This window comes from Drosophila willistoni, unplaced genomic scaffold (assembly GCF_018902025.1).
Source record: "Drosophila willistoni isolate 14030-0811.24 unplaced genomic scaffold, UCI_dwil_1.1 Seg579, whole genome shotgun sequence".
NCBI lineage: Eukaryota > Metazoa > Arthropoda > Insecta > Diptera > Drosophilidae > Drosophila > Drosophila willistoni.
Window position 1 is genome coordinate 26,056 of NW_025814496.1, and position 22,077 is coordinate 48,132.

Here is a 22,077-nt window from a genome sequence, read left to right on the forward strand (position 1 = left end):
ATTTCAGACTCGATGAAACGAAAAAGCGACACTAAACAGAGACACATATAGATCTTATAGTATTTAGCCTGCGAGAGAATGAGATGCAAATATATAAAAAGCATTATAAATAAAAAAGCATTATGAAAAACTTCGGACCAAGCTGGGAGTCAAACCCCGGCCGTCCGATCGCCAAGCGAGCACACTAACGACAGAGCCACGTCGACACTTTGTAAATTGTCGTCGAGTTGTGTAGTTAGTGTGCTCGCGTGTCTCTTAAAAGAGACATAACGACAATGCGAAAATGAGATGCGTGCTTAACTACAGAACTCGACGGCAATTTAAAAAGTGTCGACGTGGCTCTGTTATTAGTGTGCTCGCTTGGCGATCGGGCGGCCGGGGTTCGACTCCCAGCTTGGTCGAAGTTTTTTTTATAATGCTTTTTATTCATAATGCTTTTTATATATTTATATATTTTTTTGTGATACATTTTTATTTACTTTTTATACCCTTGCTGAGGGTATTGTAAAATTGGTCAGATGTTCGTAACGCACAGAAGGAGGCGTTTACGACCCCATAAAGTATATAAATTCTTGATCAGCATGAGAAGCTGAGTTGATACAGCCATGTCCGCAAAATGTTTTCTTCTAGACCTATATGATATAGTGGTCCGATCCTAAAGATTTTCATACTTTATCTTACCCGGGTAATAAAAAACCCCAAAAAAGATTTTATCCCGATAGCTCTTAAGACGGCTGAGTAAAACGCATTCGCACAGACGGACGGACAGATGGACATGGCTATATCAACTCAGCTTCTCAGGTCGTAAACGCCTCCTTCTGTGCGTTACGAACATCTGACCAATTTTACAATACCCTCTGCAAGGGTATAAAAAGTAAATAAAAATGTATCACAAAATATATAATGAATGAATGCACAGCAACTAGAATCACTGTCTGTTCAGCTCTCTAAAGTGGGAGAAATATGTGCATGCGAAACCAGATTGAGCAATGGAAAAACAGTTTTAATTGTGGCAATTTATATTTCACCGAATCAATCAATAAATAGCATCACGGAATTCATTCATGAAAATTTAATAAAGTATACACCAGAAGTATCGCGGATACTTAGAAAAGATTACGATAAAGTTCCAATGATTTTAAGTGGCGATTTTAACGTACATTTTGCATTGGACACAGCGGTTCCTTTAATTGACTTTCTCAATACAACATTCAGTTTAAAAATGTGTAACAATCGCACTGAATCAACAACACGATCAAAAACAACCATTGACGCGGTATTTCAAAGATATGTTGACAACATCGAAACCAAAGCATTTGTATCATATTTTAGCTATCATAAGCCACTCGTATCATTTGTTGAAATTGAACACATTGAGGATGAATAATAATAATAAAATGAAGAAAATAATAAAATGATGAAAATAAAAAATATGACCTTTATAGCAATATTATAATGAACCTATAATTATCCCGCTCCTAATGCTGCTTTCGTCTCATTCTCTCTCAGTTTGTTTTACGGAAGGTTTCACTTCTATCGTGTCTAGCCGTTAGACGCCCTCTTTTTTTTTTTTCTGTTTTTCTGTTTTCTGTTTTTTTTCTGTTTTCTGTTTTCTGTTTTTTTTTCTGTTTGGCAGCCGAAGCATATGCCCATAGCCAAGCAACTGAGTTGCTGGCCACTTTATTGTATATATCTCAACTGAGATCTTCACAATTTTTCCCTACTTACAATCTATATAGGCGACATAATACCCTTTAAAAATTGATAACATATAATTTCTTAAAAATAGACATAGATAAAAATTTCAGCTTAGGTGGTATAATAGGTAAGTATATTTAGAGTTATTAGTGAAATAGAGATATTAATGGTAAGTATTAGGTTTATTTTAGCTTTGATTTAGATTTAGGTATGGCAATTGAGGTAAGTATTATTGGTTTCGTTTTTTATGCTTTAGGTTAGAGTTTGGATTAGAGGTAAGTATAATATATAGTATTTCTTTATAAAATCTTTTTATGATTTAGGTTCATGATTTTTAGGTTTGTTTTATGATTTTTAGGTGAGTGTTTTGGTAAGTATGAATGGTTTGTATTATTTAGTATATTTTATGATTTAAATTGTTTTTTATATATATTTTAATATTAATTTTTGTGGTAAGTATTATTTTTGGTTATTTGATTTAGGTAATTTATTTGATTTTATAGCATGTTTATGATATTTAGTGGGTGTGTTGGTAAGTATTATATGTTTTTGATTTAGTTTTAGTAATATGTATTATGTTTAGAATGATTTAGGTAATTTATTTGATTTTATAGCATGTATTTTATTGGTAAGTATGATATTTAGTGGTGTATTGGTAAGTATTATATGTTTTTGATTTAGTTTTAGTAATATGTATTATGTTTAGAATGATTTAGGTAATTTATTTGATTTTATAGCATGTTTAGGATATTTATGTGAGTGTGTTGGTGAGTATTATAAGTTTTTGATTTAGTTTTAGTGATATGTATTATGTTTAGATTGATTTAGTGTTTAGTCTGTTTTATGGTTTGTTTTTAGTTTATTTTATGCGTTAGTTTTATTATTTTTGTATATATTTTATTAATGCTTTTTTTTATATTATATTTTGCCCATTTTTAGTGTTTAGTTCAATTTGAAGTATTTTTTTTAGTGTGTTTTCCCTGATTTTTGCTAATTTCAGAGTGTTTTTAATTTCTCTTATTATTTTTTTTGTAGCATGTCATATAGTGGTTTGACCAGTGTGCAGTGTGTATTAAAAATTTCAGGGTTTGCATGTTTAGCATAGTATGTAGGTAGATTTGTTGGTAGAATTATTTTTAGCATAATATTGGGCATTGTTTTAGTTAGTTACATGTGTGAGATAGAGGTAGCTTGTGTAGTTTTAAGTTTTTATGTTAAGATCTGGTTATTTTCATGTGTTTATCATAGAATTTGTATCAATGTGTTTCTTTATGTGTGTGTTTTGTTTACATTATCGACTGTGGTTTATCGTTTGGTGGCATTGTTATCGATGTTAAGAGTTATGTTAATTGTTGTATCGGCTTGAAAATGTTTATGTTATTAGAGTTATTAGTTAGTTGCATGCCTTAGATTAAATTTTTAAGAGAATTGTTTAAAGTAGAATGGTTTGAAAGTAGTGCCATTGCAAATGTATGCGATGTGGTGAGTATCGGCAGTCATTTACATTGGCATGTTAATTAACATTTTGATTTAACATTTAGTGGGCATGTTATTTAAATTGTATGGTTAGGTCACATTAGATGAAAAAGGTAAACAAAGGCCCAATTTGCAAAGTTTTTGAGTTATAATTTACAATTTTTCTTTTTTCCAGGTACCATGTTTCGCTTCCAGGTTTCCGGCGCATCTAGGAGGAATCACAGGTAGGTAATTTGTTGGTAAGTATTGGTCTCATTTGTTTTTTAGGTGTTGTCGTGACTTGGCCTTTGGGTTGCCAGCCAGCTCATGCCGGCCACAGGTGAAGAGTAGGCGTTGGTGTGAGGTAAGTAGAATCCTGCAAGGAGAGAATGATTTGCCAGGCAGGAATCCCGATATTCATCTGTGTGTTTTTATTTTCAGGTATGGGCAGGTTGGAGTGAAAGCCCAGTAAGGAGTTGACTTTTCCAGAGCGACCTCGACAGTTCATGTAAGCTTGTTGGGGCCAGGTGGGACGTCTCATTGGCACATTTTGCTGTGTTGTGGCAGTTTGTGTTGTTCAGGTGTAGTACATGTTGTTTTGGTTGCATGTTGTGTATGTTTTATCTGTGTTTAGTTGATTTGTTTTGCGTAGTTTTAGATTTGCATGTTTATTTAGTTGAATAGCTTGTTGTTTTGATTTTTGTTGCAATTTTATCTAATTCGTTTTTAATTTCTTTTTATTTATAGGTTTTGTGCATCAGGATTGGAGATGTCGGATCCGAAGGCGCCGACCAGAAGGACTCCGCTGGTTCGTTTTAATTTTTATTATAATATGAATTGATTTTATTTTGTTTTAGGTGTGTTTTGTATTTCTTGTTATATTAATAGTTTAAGTAGGTATTTTAAGAATTTTTGTGTTGTATTAAATAGTTAATTTGTGTATTGTATTAGTTCTAGTTTTAAATTTGTATTATTTGTTGTGATTATGTGCTTTTTCTTTAGTATTGTGTTGCATTTGTTAATATAGTGTTCTTGTATTCATATGTGTTGCTTTGGTATGTTTAAGTATGTGTTGTTTTTGTTAAAAAATTTTGTCAAACGATTTGTATGTATTGTTGTTTTAGATAGTGTATTTATGTATTAATTTAGTTTTGCTGTTCTTATTGGATAGATATTTGTTTTTGCATGATTTTAATTTGGTATTGTATTGTGGTTTTTTGCCATGTTAGCTTGATTTATTGTTATAGAGTTTTAAGTGTTTTTCTGTAGTTTTAGTTTATGCAATGTGTTTATAAATTTGGGTTAGATTAGACAGTTAAGATGTATGTTGTTTTAGTTTTTAGTTGTTATTGTTGTATTTTAGATAAGTAAATTTTAATGCATTTTGTATATTTTTGTTAGTTTGTTTCGTTTGTTTTGACGTTTATAGATTTTTGTTGTATTGGGTAATTATTATATGAATTATTTTAGTTTTAATTATGTTGTTGTATTAGTTCCTTAGTTAAATTGTTTTAAATTGCAGTGTTGTTTGCATGTTATTTTAATTGAGTTTTGTTGTGTTTTAAGATGTGTTGTTGTAGTTTTAGTTTTAGGTAATTTATATATTCTTTTATTTTGTATTAATTGTTTCATTTTTTTGTATGGTTTTTAATATTGTTTATTTTATATTTTTAGGTGTGAATTTGATGAGAAATTCGACAGCGTCAGTCATGGATTGCTCCTGTTTGGATCCCGCATCAATGTCATCAGCTGACCGATGACCAAATTTAGCTGCTGCATCATGGCCATGAGGTCTCGATATATTGGCTGCATTTGACCAGGAGTATCTGCTTCTTGTGGCAGTCGTTGTTTTAGGGGAGTGTTTTGTTTTTGTGTTGTGTAGTGGTGTTTATTGTTGTTGTAGTAGCTTTTACTTTTGTATCGTGTTGTATTATCATTTTGTTTGTTATTATTAGTATTAGGTTTAATGTTTATTAACGTTTTGTTTGTATTTTCCAGTTTTGTGTTCATAGCAGAGTTCGAGCAGGAGACGGTCGTGGAGTTTTGGCTTATTTCGCCAAAATATTGCGTCGAGGGCACCCGGGGGAAATGCCAGTCAGCCTCTCTTTTAAAAGGTAAGTTGTTATTCCTTTTTTTGTAATTTTGCCAGCTCCTGCTGGTAGACTTTGCATCCTTTGAAGCTTGAAATATGTTTTTCATTGCAGTTGACGCATACTGGATTGGCGTTTCTCTTGTGTTGGCAATCCTTGGTGTCGTGAGTGCCGGCACATTTCATACAGGCGACCTGACCATGGCAGTAGTTCCTTGTATGTCCGAACGCCTGGCATTTGTGGCACTGTGCCGGGGTCAGGCGCCTGTGGAATTTTTCAATTCTCACTTGGTAAGGGCCTAGAAGTTTTAGAGTGAGTATATTCTTTTTTAATTCATCAGTGAGGGGCTCCAGTTCCACCTCAAACGAGTTATACGGAATCATTGTACGATTTTGCACTAACAGCTTGGCAAATCTCGCACGGTATCCGCTTTTTGTAAGCTCATTGGTGATCCATTCAACATGTGTTGAATGGTGGAGTCCTTTTATGATGATTCTAAATCCTTTTTGATTGTATGGTTGGAATGTAAAGAATGAATATTTGTTTCTTTTTAGGTGCGTCATTGCGGCTGAGTGGTCTTCATTGGAGTAGCAGGTAAGTTTGATTTGATTTCCTTGTTCAGCTTTAATTGTAAATTTATTTTTCAGGTTTAGGTTTTCTAATTGGGCGAGCAGCGGGCCAACGTCTGGGATGCGGGAGATCCAGATGTCCGGAATCCTCTCGCTTCGATGACCGCTGTGATCAGAAGCAGAACGGCCGTCATTTACGGATTGCTCGTCTCTCCTCTCACCTTGGTTGCACGTCGCAATGGAGCTAGTCGTAGTATTTAATTTTATTTTTGACTCTGTATTTGTTTTATTAGTTTTAGTTATAGTATGAGCATTAAAATTAAATAGCTTTAAGTTTGGTTTAAAATTGTTGTTTTCTTGTTTTTTTAGTTCTTGGGCAATCGTTTTTGTGTGTTTTTTAGCAGTAGTAGAGATGTGCGAGGTTATGGTTTTTTGTTTTAGTTTTCTTTTAATTTGTTGCTGCTGTTTTTGTGGTTGTTCTAGGTGGTTAGTTTTATTGTCACTAGTTTCATTAGTTGTAGCATTATAATTTGTTTGTTTGTGATCAATTATGTGAGTTTCAATGTTTTCACTATTTTTTTGGCTGTTGTTGTTGTTTCTTTTATCATTGTTAGTTGTAGTTAAGTGTGCCTCAATAGATTTTAAGTATTGTTTTATTTTATTCGGTGTAGTTTTGTTGGATTGATCTGGGTTGTTAGAGGGGGTTGGGCTGTCATCATCGGTGACCATAGGGGATATGGAGTCGATGTGGGTGTAATTTTTTGGGGTTGAATTAATGGAGATCACGGTTTCGTTGGACTCCTCTGGGGACTCATAGTCCATTTGCCGCTCCTTCTTTATATGTAGCCCTTTGTTAGTTGGGCATATTGGTAGCTGTTGTTGTTGTTGGTTAACATTGATAATAGCATCATCATCGTCCATTATTCCCGCGCTTGCACAGCTGTCTTGTCTTTCTCTTGGTGCGTGTGTGTGTGTGGGTGAACCGCTATGCGTCTCCCTTTTATATATGCTGGCGCATGTATGTGTGGGGAGCAAAAGGGCGCGAGAGAACCCTATGTACTAACAGTACATAACTAATTTTTTCACAGGCACGAAAAAAATTAACATGTAACACTTAGGACTTACACAATGCACATTTATGAGTTTATTAACATACAGAAAAAACATTTATATCACAGTTGCGGCTATTTTTGTTGTAATTGTTTATCACAGATTTTGGTTATTTTATTAGTCAAGGCTAAGTTTTAATTATTCGTCGTGTTATTGTTGTCGTTTTAACTAATTTATTTATTTATTTATTATATGTTTTAGCTGAGTTGCACGGGGGGAATTTATTTATTTTTATTTGTTAATATTTTTAATTAATTTTTCTTTTTTTCTTTTTTTTGAAGTGAAAACTTCTTTAGAATCGTTGGGAGTGATTTCAGACTCGATGAAACGAAAAAGCGACACTAAACAGAGACACATATAGATCTTATAGTATTTAGCCTGCGAGAGAATGAGATGCAAATATATAAAAAGCATTATAAATAAAAGAGCATTATGAAAAACTTCGGACCAAGCTGGGAGTCAAACCCCGGCCGTCCGATCGCCAAGCGAGCACACTAACGACAGAGCCACGTCGACACTTTGTAAATTGTCGTCGAGTTGTGTAGTTAGTGTGCTCGCGTGTCTCTTAAAAGAGACATAACGACAATGCGAAAATGAGATGCGTGCTTAACTACAGAACTCGACGGCAATTTAAAAAGTGTCGACGTGGCTCGAAGTTTTTTTTTATAATGCTTTTTATTCATAATGCTTTTTATATATTTATATATTTTTTTGTGATACATTTTTATTTACTTTTTATACCCTTGCTGAGGGTATTGTAAAATTGGTCAGATGTTCGTAACGCACAGAAGGAGGCGTTTACGACCCCATAAAGTATATAAATTCTTGATCAGCATGAGAAGCTGAGTTGATATAGCCATGTCCGCAAAATGTTTTCTTCTAGACCTATATGATATAGTGGTCCGATCCTAAAGATTTTCATACTTTATCTTACCCGGGTAATAAAAAACCCCAAAAAAAGATTTCATCCCGATAGCTCTTAAGACGGCTGAGTAAAACGCATTCGCACAGACGGACGGACAGATGGACATGGCTATATCAACTCAGCTTCTCAGGTCGTAAACGCCTCCTTCTGTGCGTTACGAACATCTGACCAATTTTACAATACCCTCTGCAAGGGTATAAAAAGTAAATAAAAATGTATCACAAAATATATAATGAATGAATGCACAGCAACTAGAATCACTGTCTGTTCAGCTCTCTAAAGTGGGAGAAATATGTGCATGCGAAACCAGATTGAGCAATGGAAAAACAGTTTTAATTGTGGCAATTTATATTTCACCGAATCAATCAATAAATAGCATCACGGAATTCATTCATGAAAATTTAATAAAGTATACACCAGAAGTATCGCGGATACTTAGAAAAGATTACGATAAAGTTCCAATGATTTTAAGTGGCGATTTTAACGTACATTTTGCATTGGACACAGCGGTTCCTTTAATTGACTTTCTCAATACAACATTCAGTTTAAAAATGTGTAACAATCGCACTGAATCAACAACACGATCAAAAACAACCATTGACGCGGTATTTCAAAGATATGTTGACAACATCGAAACCAAAGCATTTGTATCATATTTTAGCTATCATAAGCCACTCGTATCATTTGTTGAAATTGAACACATTGAGGATGAATAATAATAATAAAATGAAGAAAATAATAAAATGATGAAAATAAAAAATATGACCTTTATAGCAATATTATAATGAACCTATAATTATCCCGCTCCTAATGCTGCTTTCGTCTCATTCTCTCTCAGTTTGTTTTACGGAAGGTTTCACTTCTATCGTGTCTAGCCGTTAGACGCCCTCTTTTTTTTTTTTCTGTTTTTCTGTTTTCTGTTTTTTTTCTGTTTTCTGTTTTTCTGTTTTCTGTTTGGCAGCCGAAGCATATGCCCATAGCCAAGCAACTGAGTTGCTGGCCACTTTATTGTATATATCTCAACTGAGATCTTCACAATTTTTCCCTACTTACAATCTATATAGGCGACATAATACCCTTTAAAAATTGATAACATATAATTTCTTAAAAATAGACATAGATAAAAATTTCAGCTTAGGTGGTATAATAGGTAAGTATATTTAGAGTTATTAGTGAAATAGAGATATTAATGGTAAGTATTAGGTTTATTTTAGCTTTGATTTAGATTTAGGTATGGCAATTGAGGTAAGTATTATTGGTTTCGTTTTTTATGCTTTAGGTTAGAGTTTGGATTAGAGGTAAGTATAATATATAGTATTTCTTTATAAAATCTTTTTATGATTTAGGTTCATGATTTTTAGGTTTGTTTTATGATTTTTAGGTGAGTGTTTTGGTAAGTATGAATGGTTTGTATTATTTAGTATATTTTATGATTTAAATTGTTTTTTATATATATTTTAATATTAATTTTTGTGGTAAGTATTATTTTTGGTTATTTGATTTAGGTAATTTATTTGATTTTATAGCATGTTTATGATATTTAGTGGGTGTGTTGGTAAGTATTATATGTTTTTGATTTAGTTTTAGTAATATGTATTATGTTTAGAATGATTTAGGTAATTTATTTGATTTTATAGCATGTTTATGATATTTAGTGGGTGTGTTGGTAAGTATTATATGTTTTTGATTTAGTTTTAGTAATATGTATTATGTTTAGAATGATTTAGGTAATTTATTTGATTTTATAGCATGTTTAGGATATTTATGTGAGTGTGTTGGTGAGTATTATAAGTTTTTGATTTAGTTTTAGTGATATGTATTATGTTTAGATTGATTTAGTGTTTAGTCTGTTTTATGGTTTGTTTTTAGTTTATTTTATGTGTTAGTTTTATTATTTTTGTATATATTTTATTAATGCTTTTTTTTATATTATATTTTGCCCATTTTTAGTGTTTAGTTCAATTTGAAGTATTTTTTTTAGTGTGTTTTCCCTGATTTTGCTAATTTCAGAGTGTTTTTAATTTCTCTTATTATTTTTTTTGTAGCATGTCATATAGTGGTTTGACCAGTGTGCAGTGTGTATTAAAAATTTCAGGGTTTGCATGTTTAGCATAGTATGTAGGTAGATTTGTTGGTAGAATTATTTTTAGCATAATATTGGGCATTGTTTTAGTTAGTTACATGTGTGAGATAGAGGTAGCTTGTGTAGTTTTAAGTTTTTATGTTAAGATCTGGTTATTTTCATGTGTTTATCATAGAATTTGTATCAATGTGTTTCTTTTAAGTGTGTTAGTAGTTATGGCTGCCACTATGTGTGTGTTTTGTTTACATTATCGACTGTGGTTTATCGTTTGGTGGCATTGTTATCGATGTTAAGAGTTATGTTAATTGTTGTATCGGCTTGAAAATGTTTATGTTATTAGAGTTATTAGTTAGTTGCATGCCTTAGATTAAATTTTTAAGAGAATTGTTTAAAGTAGAATGGTTTGAAAGTAGTGCCATTGCAAATGTATGCGATGTGGTGAGTATCGGCAGTCATTTACATTGGCATGTTAATTAACATTTTGATTTAACATTTAGTGGGCATGTTATTTAAATTGTATGGTTAGGTCACATTAGATGAAAAAGGTAAACAAAGGCCCAATTTGCAAAGTTTTTGAGTTATAATTTACAATTTTTCTTTTTTCCAGGTACCATGTTTCGCTTCCAGGTTTCCGGCGCATCTAGGAGGAATCACAGGTAGGTAATTTGTTGGTAAGTATGGGTTCATTTGTTTTTTAGGTGTTGTCGTGACTTGGCCTTTGGGTTGCCAGCCAGCTCATGCCGGCCACAGGTGAAGAGTAGGCGTTGGTGTGAGGTAAGTAGAATCCTGCAAGGAGAGAATGATTTGCCAGGCAGGAATCCCGATATTCATCTGTGTGTTTTTATTTTCAGGTATGGGCAGGTTGGAGTGAAAGCCCAGTAAGGAGTTGACTTTTCCAGAGCGACCTCGACAGTTCATGTAAGCTTGTTGGGGCCAGGTGGGACGTCTCATTGGCACATTTTGCTGTGTTGTGGCAGTTTGTGTTGTTCAGGTGTAGTACATGTTGTTTTGGTTGCATGTTGTGTATGTTTTATCTGTGTTTAGTTGATTTGTTTTGCGTAGTTTTAGATTTGCATGTTTATTTAGTTGAATAGCTTGTTGTTTTGATTTTTGTTGCAATTTTATCTAATTCGTTTTTAATTTCTTTTTATTTATAGGTTTTGTGCATCAGGATTGGAGATGTCGGATCCGAAGGCGCCGACCAGAAGGACTCCGCTGGTTCGTTTTAATTTTTATTATAATATGAATTGATTTTATTTTGTTTTAGGTGTGTTTTGTATTTCTTGTTATAATAATAGTTTAAGTAGGTATTTTAAGAATTTTTGTGTTGTATTAAATAGTTAATTTGTGTATTGTATTAGTTCTAGTTTTAAATTTGTATTATTTGTTGTGATTATGTGCTTTTTCTTTAGTATTGTATGGCATTTGTTAATATAGTGTTCTTGTATTCATATGTGTTGCTTTGGTATGTTTAAGTATGTGTTGTTTTTGTTAAAAAATTTTGTCAAACGATTTGTATGTATTGTTGTTTTAGATAGTGTATTTATGTATTAATTTAGTTTTGCTGTTCTTATTGGATAGATATTTGTTTTTGCATGATTTTAATTTGGTATTGTATTGTGGTTTTTTGCCATGTTAGCTTGATTTATTGTTATAGAGTTTTAAGTGTTTTTCTGTAGTTTTAGTTTATGCAATGTGTTTATAAATTTGGGTTAGATTAGACAGTTAAGATGTATGTTGTTTTAGTTTTTAGTTGTTATTGTTGTATTTTAGATAAGTAAATTTTAATGCATTTTGTATATTTTTGTTAGTTTGTTTCGTTTGTTTTGACGTTTATAGATTTTTGTTGTATTGGGTAATTATTATATGAATTATTTTAGTTTTAATTATGTTGTTGTATTAGTTCCTTAGTTAAATTGTTTTAAATTGCAGTGTTGTTTGCATGTTATTTTAATTGAGTTTTGTTGTGTTTTAAGATGTGTTGTTGTAGTTTTAGTTTTAGGTAATTTATATATTCTTTTATTTTGTATTAATTGTTTCATTTTTTTGTATGGTTTTTAATATTGTTTATTTTATATTTTTAGGTGTGAATTTGATGAGAAATTCGACAGCGTCAGTCATGGATTGCTCCTGTTTGGATCCCGCATCAATGTCATCAGCTGACCGATGACCAAATTTAGCTGCTGCATCATGGCCATGAGGTCTCGATATATTGGCTGCATTTGACCAGGAGTATCTGCTTCTTGTGGCAGTCGTTGTTTTAGGGGAGTGTTTTGTTTTTGTGTTGTGTAGTGGTGTTTATTGTTGTTGTAGTAGCTTTTACTTTTGTATCGTGTTGTATTATCATTTTGTTTGTTATTATTAGTATTAGGTTTAATGTTTATTAACGTTTTGTTTGTATTTTCCAGTTTTGTGTTCATAGCAGAGTTCGAGCAGGAGACGGTCGTGGAGTTTTGGCTTATTTCGCCAAAATATTGCGTCGAGGGCACCCGGGGGAAATGCCAGTCAGCCTCTCTTTTAAAAGGTAAGTTGTTATTCCTTTTTTTGTAATTTTGCCAGCTCCTGCTGGTAGACTTTGCATCCTTTGAAGCTTGAAATATGTTTTTCATTGCAGTTGACGCATACTGGATTGGCGTTTCTCTTGTGTTGGCAATCCTTGGTGTCGTGAGTGCCGGCACATTTCATACAGGCGACCTGACCATGGCAGTAGTTCCTTGTATGTCCGAACGCCTGGCATTTGTGGCACTGTGCCGGGGTCAGGCGCCTGTGGAATTTTTCAATTCTCACTTGGTAAGGGCCTAGAAGTTTTAGAGTGAGTATATTCTTTTTTAATTCATCAGTGAGGGGCTCCAGTTCCACCTCAAACGAGTTATACGGAATCATTGTACGATTTTGCACTAACAGCTTGGCAAATCTCGCACGGTATCCGCTTTTTGTAAGCTCATTGGTGATCCATTCAACATGTGTTGAATGGTGGAGTCCTTTTATGATGATTCTAAATCCTTTTTGATTGTATGGTTGGAATGTAAAGAATGAATATTTGTTTCTTTTTAGGTGCGTCATTGCGGCTGAGTGGTCTTCATTGGAGTAGCAGGTAAGTTTGATTTGATTTCCTTGTTCAGCTTTAATTGTAAATTTATTTTTCAGGTTTAGGTTTTCTAATTGGGCGAGCAGCGGGCCAACGTCTGGGATGCGGGAGATCCAGATGTCCGGAATCCTCTCGCTTCGATGACCGCTGTGATCAGAAGCAGAACGGCCGTCATTTACGGATTGCTCGTCTCTCCTCTCACCTTGGTTGCACGTCGCAATGGAGCTAGTCGTAGTATTTAATTTTATTTTTGACTCTGTATTTGTTTTATTAGTTTTAGTTATAGTATGAGCATTAAAATTAAATAGCTTTAAGTTTGGTTTAAAATTGTTGTTTTCTTGTTTTTTTAGTTCTTGGGCAATCGTTTTTGTGTGTTTTTTAGCAGTAGTAGAGATGTGCGAGGTTATGGTTTTTTGTTTTAGTTTTCTTTTAATTTGTTGCTGCTGTTTTTGTGGTTGTTCTAGGTGGTTAGTTTTATTGTCACTAGTTTCATTAGTTGTAGCATTATAATTTGTTTGTTTGTGATCAATTATGTGAGTTTCAATGTTTTCACTATTTTTTTGGCTGTTGTTGTTGTTTCTTTTATCATTGTTAGTTGTAGTTAAGTGTGCCTCAATAGATTTTAAGTATTGTTTTATTTTATTCGGTGTAGTTTTGTTGGATTGATCTGGGTTGTTAGAGGGGGTTGGGCTGTCATCATCGGTGACCATAGGGGATATGGAGTCGATGTGGGTGTAATTTTTTGGGGTTGAATTAATGGAGATCACGGTTTCGTTGGACTCCTCTGGGGACTCATAGTCCATTTGCCGCTCCTTCTTTATATGTAGCCCTTTGTTAGTTGGGCATATTGGTAGCTGTTGTTGTTGTTGGTTAACATTGATAATAGCATCATCATCGTCCATTATTCCCGCGCTTGCACAGCTGTCTTGTCTTTCTCTTGGTGCGTGTGTGTGTGTGGGTGAACCGCTATGCGTCTCCCTTTTATATATGCTGGCGCATGTATGTGTGGGGAGCAAAAGGGCGCGAGAGAACCCTATGTACTAACAGTACATAACTAATTTTTTCACAGGCACGAAAAAAATTAACATGTAACACTTAGGACTTACACAATGCACATTTATGAGTTTATTAACATACAGAAAAAACATTTATATCACAGTTGCGGCTATTTGTTGTAATTGTTTATCACAGATTTTGGTTATTTTATTAGTCAAGGCTAAGTTTTAATTATTCGTCGTGTTATTGTTGTCGTTTTAACTAATTTATTTATTTATTTATTATATGTTTTAGCTGAGTTGCACGGGGGGAATTTATTTATTTTTATTTGTTAATATTTTTAATTAATTTTTCTTTTTTTCTTTTTTTTGAAGTGAAAACTTCTTTAGAATCGTTGGGAGTGATTTCAGACTCGATGAAACGAAAAAGCGACACTAAACAGAGACACATATAGATCTTATAGTATTTAGCAGTCGAAGTTTTTTTTATAATGCTTTTTATTCATAATGCTTTTTATATATTTATATATTTTTTTGTGATACATTTTTATTTACTTTTTATACCCTTGCTGAGGGTATTGTAAAATTGGTCAGATGTTCGTAACGCACAGAAGGAGGCGTTTACGACCCCATAAAGTATATAAATTCTTGATCAGCATGAGAAGCTGAGTTGATATAGCCATGTCCGCAAAATGTTTTCTTCTAGACCTATATGATATAGTGGTCCGATCCTAAAGATTTTCATACTTTATCTTACCCGGGTAATAAAAAACCCCAAAAAAGATTTCATCCCGATAGCTCTTAAGACGGCTGAGTAAAACGCATTCGCACAGACGGACGGACAGATGGACATGGCTATATCAACTCAGCTTCTCAGGTCGTAAACGCCTCCTTCTGTGCGTTACGAACATCTGACCAATTTTACAATACCCTCTGCAAGGGTATAAAAAGTAAATAAAAATGTATCACAAAATATATAATGAATGAATGCACAGCAACTAGAATCACTGTCTGTTCAGCTCTCTAAAGTGGGAGAAATATGTGCATGCGAAACCAGATTGAGCAATGGAAAAACAGTTTTAATTGTGGCAATTTATATTTCACCGAATCAATCAATAAATAGCATCACGGAATTCATTCATGAAAATTTAATAAAGTATACACCAGAAGTATCGCGGATACTTAGAAAAGATTACGATAAAGTTCCAATGATTTTAAGTGGCGATTTTAACGTACATTTTGCATTGGACACAGCGGTTCCTTTAATTGACTTTCTCAATACAACATTCAGTTTAAAAATGTGTAACAATCGCACTGAATCAACAACACGATCAAAAACAACCATTGACGCGGTATTTCAAAGATATGTTGACAACATCGAAACCAAAGCATTTGTATCATATTTTAGCTATCATAAGCCACTCGTATCATTTGTTGAAATTGAACACATTGAGGATGAATAATAATAATAAAATGAAGAAAATAATAAAATGATGAAAATAAAAAATATGACCTTTATAGCAATATTATAATGAACCTATAATTATCCCGCTCCTAATGCTGCTTTCGTCTCATTCTCTCTCAGTTTGTTTTACGGAAGGTTTCACTTCTATCGTGTCTAGCCGTTAGACGCCCTCTTTTTTTTTTTTCTGTTTTTCTGTTTTCTGTTTTTTTTCTGTTTTCTGTTTTTCTGTTTTCTGTTTGGCAGCCGAAGCATATGCCCATAGCCAAGCAACTGAGTTGCTGGCCACTTTATTGTATATATCTCAACTGAGATCTTCACAATTTTTCCCTACTTACAATCTATATAGGCGACATAATACCCTTTAAAAATTGATAACATATAATTTCTTAAAAATAGACATAGATAAAAATTTCAGCTTAGGTGGTATAATAGGTAAGTATATTTAGAGTTGTTAGTGAAATAGAGATATTAATGGTAAGTATTAGGTTTATTTTAGCTTTGATTTAGATTTAGGTATGGCAATTGAGGTAAGTATTATTGGTTTCGTTTTTTATGCTTTAGGTTAGAGTTTGGATTAGAGGTAAGTATAATATATAGTATTTCTTTATAAAATCTTTTTATGATTTAGGTTCATGATTTTTAGGTTTGTTTTATGATTTTTAGGTGAGTGTTTTGGTAAGTATGAATGGTTTGTATTATTTAGTATATTTTATGATTTAAATTGTTTTTATATATATTTTAATATTAATTTTTGTGGTAAGTATTATTTTTGGTTATTTGATTTAGGTAATTTATTTGATTTTATAGCATGTTTATGATATTTAGTGGGTGTGTTGGTAAGTATTATATGTTTTTGATTTAGTTTTAGTAATATGTATTATGTTTAGAATGATTTAGGTAATTTATTTGATTTTATAGCATGTTTATGATGTTTAGTGGGTGTGTTGGTAAGTATTATATGTTTTTGATTTAGTTTTAGTAATATGTATTATGTTTAGAATGATTTAGGTAATTTATTTGATTTTATAGCATGTTTAGGATATTTATGTGAGTGTGTTGGTGAGTATTATAAGTTTTTGATTTAGTTTTAGTGATATGTATTATGTTTAGATTGATTTAGTGTTTAGTCTGTTTTATGGTTTGTTTTTAGTTTATTTTATGTGTTAGTTTTATTATTTTTGTATATATTTTATTAATGCTTTTTTTTATATTATATTTTGCCCATTTTTAGTGTTTAGTTCAATTTGAAGTATTTTTTTTAGTGTGTTTTCCCTGATTTTGCTAATTTCAGAGTGTTTTTAATTTCTCTTATTATTTTTTTTGTAGCATGTCATATAGTGGTTTGACCAGTGTGCAGTGTGTATTAAAAATTTCAGGGTTTGCATGTTTAGCATAGTATGTAGGTAGATTTGTTGGTAGAATTATTTTTAGCATAATATTGGGCATTGTTTTAGTTAGTTACATGTGTGAGATAGAGGTAGCTTGTGTAGTTTTAAGTTTTTATGTTAAGATCTGGTTATTTTCATGTGTTTATCATAGAATTTGTATCAATGTGTTTCTTTTAAGTGTGTTAGTAGTTATGGCTGCCACTATGTGTGTGTTTTGTTTACATTATCGACTGTGGTTTATCGTTTGGTGGCATTGTTATCGATGTTAAGAGTTATGTTAATTGTTGTATCGGCTTGAAAATGTTTATGTTATTAGAGTTATTAGTTAGTTGCATGCCTTAGATTAAATTTTTAAGAGAATTGTTTAAAGTAGAATGGTTTGAAAGTAGTGCCATTGCAAATGTATGCGATGTGGTGAGTATCGGCAGTCATTTACATTGGCATGTTAATTAACATTTTGATTTAACATTTAGTGGGCATGTTATTTAAATTGTATGGTTAGGTCACATTAGATGAAAAAGGTAAACAAAGGCCCAATTTGCAAAGTTTTTGAGTTATAATTTACAATTTTTCTTTTTTCCAGGTACCATGTTTCGCTTCCAGGTTTCCGGCGCATCTAGGAGGAATCACAGGTAGGTAATTTGTTGGTAAGTATGGGTTCATTTGTTTTTTAGGTGTTGTCGTGACTTGGCCTTTGGGTTGCCAGCCAGCTCATGCCGGCCACAGGTGAAGAGTAGGCGTTGGTGTGAGGTAAGTAGAATCCTGCAAGGAGAGAATGATTTGCCAGGCAGGAATCCCGATATTCATCTGTGTGTTTTTATTTTCAGGTATGGGCAGGTTGGAGTGAAAGCCCAGTAAGGAGTTGACTTTTCCAGAGCGACCTCGACAGTTCATGTAAGCTTGTTGGGGCCAGGTGGGACGTCTCATTGGCACATTTTGCTGTGTTGTGGCAGTTTGTGTTGTTCAGGTGTAGTACATGTTGTTTTGGTTGCATGTTGTGTATGTTTTATCTGTGTTTAGTTGATTTGTTTTGCGTAGTTTTAGATTTGCATGTTTATTTAGTTGAATAGCTTGTTGTTTTGATTTTTGTTGCAATTTTATCTAATTCGTTTTTAATTTCTTTTTATTTATAGGTTTTGTGCATCAGGATTGGAGATGTCGGATCCGAAGGCGCCGACCAGAAGGACTCCGCTGGTTCGTTTTAATTTTTATTATAATATGAATTGATTTTATTTTGTTTTAGGTGTGTTTTGTATTTCTTGTTATAATAATAGTTTAAGTAGGTATTTTAAGAATTTTTGTGTTGTATTAAATAGTTAATTTGTGTATTGTATTAGTTCTAGTTTTAAATTTGTATTATTTGTTGTGATTATGTGCTTTTTCTTTAGTATTGTATGGCATTTGTTAATATAGTGTTCTTGTATTCATATGTGTTGCTTTGGTATGTTTAAGTATGTGTTGTTTTTGTTAAAAAATTTTGTCAAACGATTTGTATGTATTGTTGTTTTAGATAGTGTATTTATGTATTAATTTAGTTTTGCTGTTCTTATTGGATAGATATTTGTTTTTGCATGATTTTAATTTGGTATTGTATTGTGGTTTTTTGCCATGTTAGCTTGATTTATTGTTATAGAGTTTTAAGTGTTTTTCTGTAGTTTTAGTTTATGCAATGTGAATAGGGATTCCCGGAGAGAAGGAAAATAACCCAATCTTCATTCGTTGAATTCAAAATATGAACTGATTTTATTTACTAAAGTACGGAGTTTATATAGGAAATCTTAGGCTCTAGGAGGTAACAATTGTTCTTAAGGAGATCTTATTCTAGTACAACTCACACCCACGCATTCGGGGGTTGAAAAATTATTATTATTTTGGGCACGGTGTCGGCCACTTGACATCCTGCCGTCGTGATCGTTTGGGTTAGTTTACAATTACAAGTGTTTTTCCCACAACGCGTGTGTCTGATAGTAATTCTAGTCATATGCTAGGTTAGTTGTTTTGTGCCAAAGTACAGTTGTATTATATTTTCTTTAGTGCATCTGATTTGGTGAAGCCGCTTCAGATGAACCCGATGTTTATTCTTAAACATTCTGCAAGGGGCCACCAAATGGGGCAAGTGGGATTTATTTGTATAGTATGTAATTAGTTTTTTATTTAAGCGACCTTTAAATTGTTAGAAAACCATGCTTTGCCTCCGCTCGCCTCTCCTTAAACTCGTTCGAACTCCGCTCGCCTCTCCGATCTGCTCCTGCGGCCACCTGGCACCATCCTTTTCGTCTCTGAAACTATGTTGTTGCTCTTCTGCTAACGTGTTGCCTCTTTGCAAATATTTCATTGCTCTTCTGCTGTCCTTTGTTGGCTAATTGCAACTGTTTCATTGCTCTGCTGCTGATCTTTGTTGCCTACTTGCAACTACATACAGCGTTTGCAACGATATTAGTGTACATACACACTGCCGAAATTACTACAGTTGCTCCACTAGCCAAACTGCCTTTAAGATCGGTTAAAAACTCTCCCGCCGCTGAAGATACTACAGTTGCTCCACTAGCCAAACTGCCTTTAAATTCAGACGCACGCATTTTTTATTTATTCAGCAATAATATTTTGCTTTAATTTTATACTCTGTCTCTTACCACTGGTGGGGGAAAACAAGAGTTTTTTATTTTGCTACCTTTATCTGATCTTATCATAAGAATTCAGACCTTAAGGAGCTGATTCATTCTCTGAGTCTCTTACCACTGGTGGGGGAAAACTACAGAGTTCCTTTTACTCGAAGGACCAAAATGAATAGGGATTCCCGGAGAGAAGGAAAATAACCCAATCTTCATTCGTTGAATTCAAAATATGAACTGATTTTATTTACTAAAGTACGGAGTTTATATAGGAAATCTTAGGCTCTAGGAGGTAACAATTGTTCTTAAGGAGATCTTATTCTAGTACAACTCACACCCACGCATTCGGGGGTTGAAAAATTATTATTATTTTGGGCACGGTGTCGGCCACTTGACATCCTGCCGTCGTGATCGTTTGGGTTAGTTTACAATTACAAGTGTTTTTCCCACAACGCGTGTGTCTGATAGTAATTCTAGTCATATGCTAGGTTAGTTGTTTTGTGCCAAAGTACAGTTGTATTATATTTTCTTTAGTGCATCTGATTTGGTGAAGCCGCTTCAGATGAACCCGATGTTTATTCTTAAACACAATGTGTTTATAAATTTGGGTTAGATTAGACAGTTAAGATGTATGTTGTTTTAGTTTTTAGTTGTTATTGTTGTATTTTAGATAAGTAAATTTTAATGCATTTTGTATATTTTTGTTAGTTTGTTTCGTTTGTTTTGACGTTTATAGATTTTTGTTGTATTGGGTAATTATTATATGAATTATTTTAGTTTTAATTATGTTGTTGTATTAGTTCCTTAGTTAAATTGTTTTAAATTGCAGTGTTGTTTGCATGTTATTTTAATTGAGTTTTGTTGTGTTTAAGATGTGTTGTTGTAGTTTTAGTTTTAGGTAATTTATATATTCTTTTATTTTGTATTAATTGTTTCATTTTTTTGTATGGTTTTTAATATTGTTTATTTTATATTTTTAGGTGTGAATTTGATGAGAAATTCGACAGCGTCAGTCATGGATTGCTCCTGTTTGGATCCCGCATCAATGTCATCAGCTGACCGATGACCAAATTTAGCTGCTGCATCATGGCCATGAGGTCTCGATATATTGGCTGCATTTGACCAGGAGTATCTGCTTCTTGTGGCAGTCGTTGTTTTAGGGAGTGTTTTGTTTTTGTGTTGTGTAGTGGTGTTTATTGTTGTTGTAGTAGCTTTTACTTTTGTATCGTGTTGTATTATCATTTTGTTTGTTATTATTAGTATTAGGTTTAATGTTTATTAACGTTTTGTTTGTATTTTCCAGTTTTGTGTTCATAGCAGAGTTCGAGCAGGAGACGGTCGTGGAGTTTTGGCTTATTTCGCCAAAATATTGCGTCGAGGGCACCCGGGGGAAATGCCAGTCAGCCTCTCTTTTAAAAGGTAAGTTGTTATTCCTTTTTTTGTAATTTTGCCAGCTCCTGCTGGTAGACTTTGCATCCTTTGAAGCTTGAAATATGTTTTTCATTGCAGTTGACGCATACTGGATTGGCGTTTCTCTTGTGTTGGCAATCCTTGGTGTCGTGAGTGCCGGCACATTTCATACAGGCGACCTGACCATGGCAGTAGTTCCTTGTATGTCCGAACGCCTGGCATTTGTGGCACTGTGCCGGGGTCAGGCGCCTGTGGAATTTTTCAATTCTCACTTGGTAAGGGCCTAGAAGTTTTAGAGTGAGTATATTCTTTTTTAATTCATCAGTGAGGGGCTCCAGTTCCACCTCAAACGAGTTATACGGAATCATTGTACGATTTTGCACTAACAGCTTGGCAAATCTCGCACGGTATCCGCTTTTTGTAAGCTCATTGGTGATCCATTCAACATGTGTTGAATGGTGGAGTCCTTTTATGATGATTCTAAATCCTTTTTGATTGTATGGTTGGAATGTAAAGAATGAATATTTGTTTCTTTTTAGGTGCGTCATTGCGGCTGAGTGGTCTTCATTGGAGTAGCAGGTAAGTTTGATTTGATTTCCTTGTTCAGCTTTAATTGTAAATTTATTTTTCAGGTTTAGGTTTTCTAATTGGGCGAGCAGCGGGCCAACGTCTGGGATGCGGGAGATCCAGATGTCCGGAATCCTCTCGCTTCGATGACCGCTGTGATCAGAAGCAGAACGGCCGTCATTTACGGATTGCTCGTCTCTCCTCTCACCTTGGTTGCACGTCGCAATGGAGCTAGTCGTAGTATTTAATTTTATTTTTGACTCTGTATTTGTTTTATTAGTTTTAGTTATAGTATGAGCATTAAAATTAAATAGCTTTAAGTTTGGTTTAAAATTGTTGTTTTCTTGTTTTTTTAGTTCTTGGGCAATCGTTTTTGTGTGTTTTTAGCAGTAGTAGAGATGTGCGAGGTTATGGTTTTTTGTTTTAGTTTTCTTTTAATTTGTTGCTGCTGTTTTTGTGGTTGTTCTAGGTGGTTAGTTTTATTGTCACTAGTTTCATTAGTTGTAGCATTATAATTTGTTTGTTTGTGATCAATTATGTGAGTTTCAATGTTTTCACTATTTTTTTGGCTGTTGTTGTTGTTTCTTTTATCATTGTTAGTTGTAGTTAAGTGTGCCTCAAT

General features: G+C 33.4%; 1 protein-coding gene and 1 long non-coding RNA gene across 6 annotated transcripts; both read left to right on the top strand.

Annotated features, from left to right (window-relative positions):
* The first annotated feature begins 17,333 nt into the window (after nt 1–17,333).
* Nucleotides 17,334–20,634, top strand: LOC124461646. Of its 4 annotated transcripts, none has more exons than XR_006955190.1 (4): nt 17,334–17,387; nt 17,450–17,833; nt 18,000–18,060; nt 20,459–20,634. It is a non-coding gene; the product is annotated as an uncharacterized LOC124461646 (long non-coding RNA). The 4 variants fall into 4 exon arrangements; XR_006955189.1 differs by lacking the exon at nt 17,334–17,387 and having other exon boundaries at nt 17,406–17,616; nt 17,694–17,833; XR_006955188.1 differs by lacking the exon at nt 17,334–17,387 and having other exon boundaries at nt 17,406–17,833.
* Nucleotides 20,635–20,662: 28 nt separating this feature from the next.
* LOC26528962 lies at nt 20,663–21,747 on the top strand. Of its 2 annotated transcripts, none has more exons than XR_006955192.1 (4): nt 20,663–20,897; nt 20,988–21,185; nt 21,428–21,467; nt 21,521–21,746. XR_006955192.1 is itself a non-coding variant. In XM_047013151.1 (4 exons), the coding sequence occupies exons 1-3, from the start codon at nt 20,750–20,752 to the stop codon at nt 21,443–21,445; spliced, it is 342 nt and encodes a 113-aa protein (XP_046869107.1). In that variant the 5' UTR covers nt 20,663–20,749; the 3' UTR covers nt 21,446–21,467; nt 21,521–21,747. The 2 variants fall into 2 exon arrangements, 1 of the variants encoding a protein (XP_046869107.1); XM_047013151.1 differs by having other exon boundaries at nt 20,988–21,163; nt 21,521–21,747.
* The last annotated feature ends 330 nt before the right edge of the window (nt 21,748–22,077 follow it).

Excerpts from the sequence above, each read along its gene's own strand:
- LOC26528962 (XM_047013151.1), top strand. The coding sequence starts at position 20,750 with ATGTTTATTAACGTTTTGTTTGTATTTTCCAGTTTTGTGTTCATAGCA. Across the intron at positions 20,898-20,987 it reads GTCAGCCTCTCTTTTAAAAG|TTGACGCATACTGGATTGGC; the intron begins GTAAGTTGTTAT and ends TTTTCATTGCAG.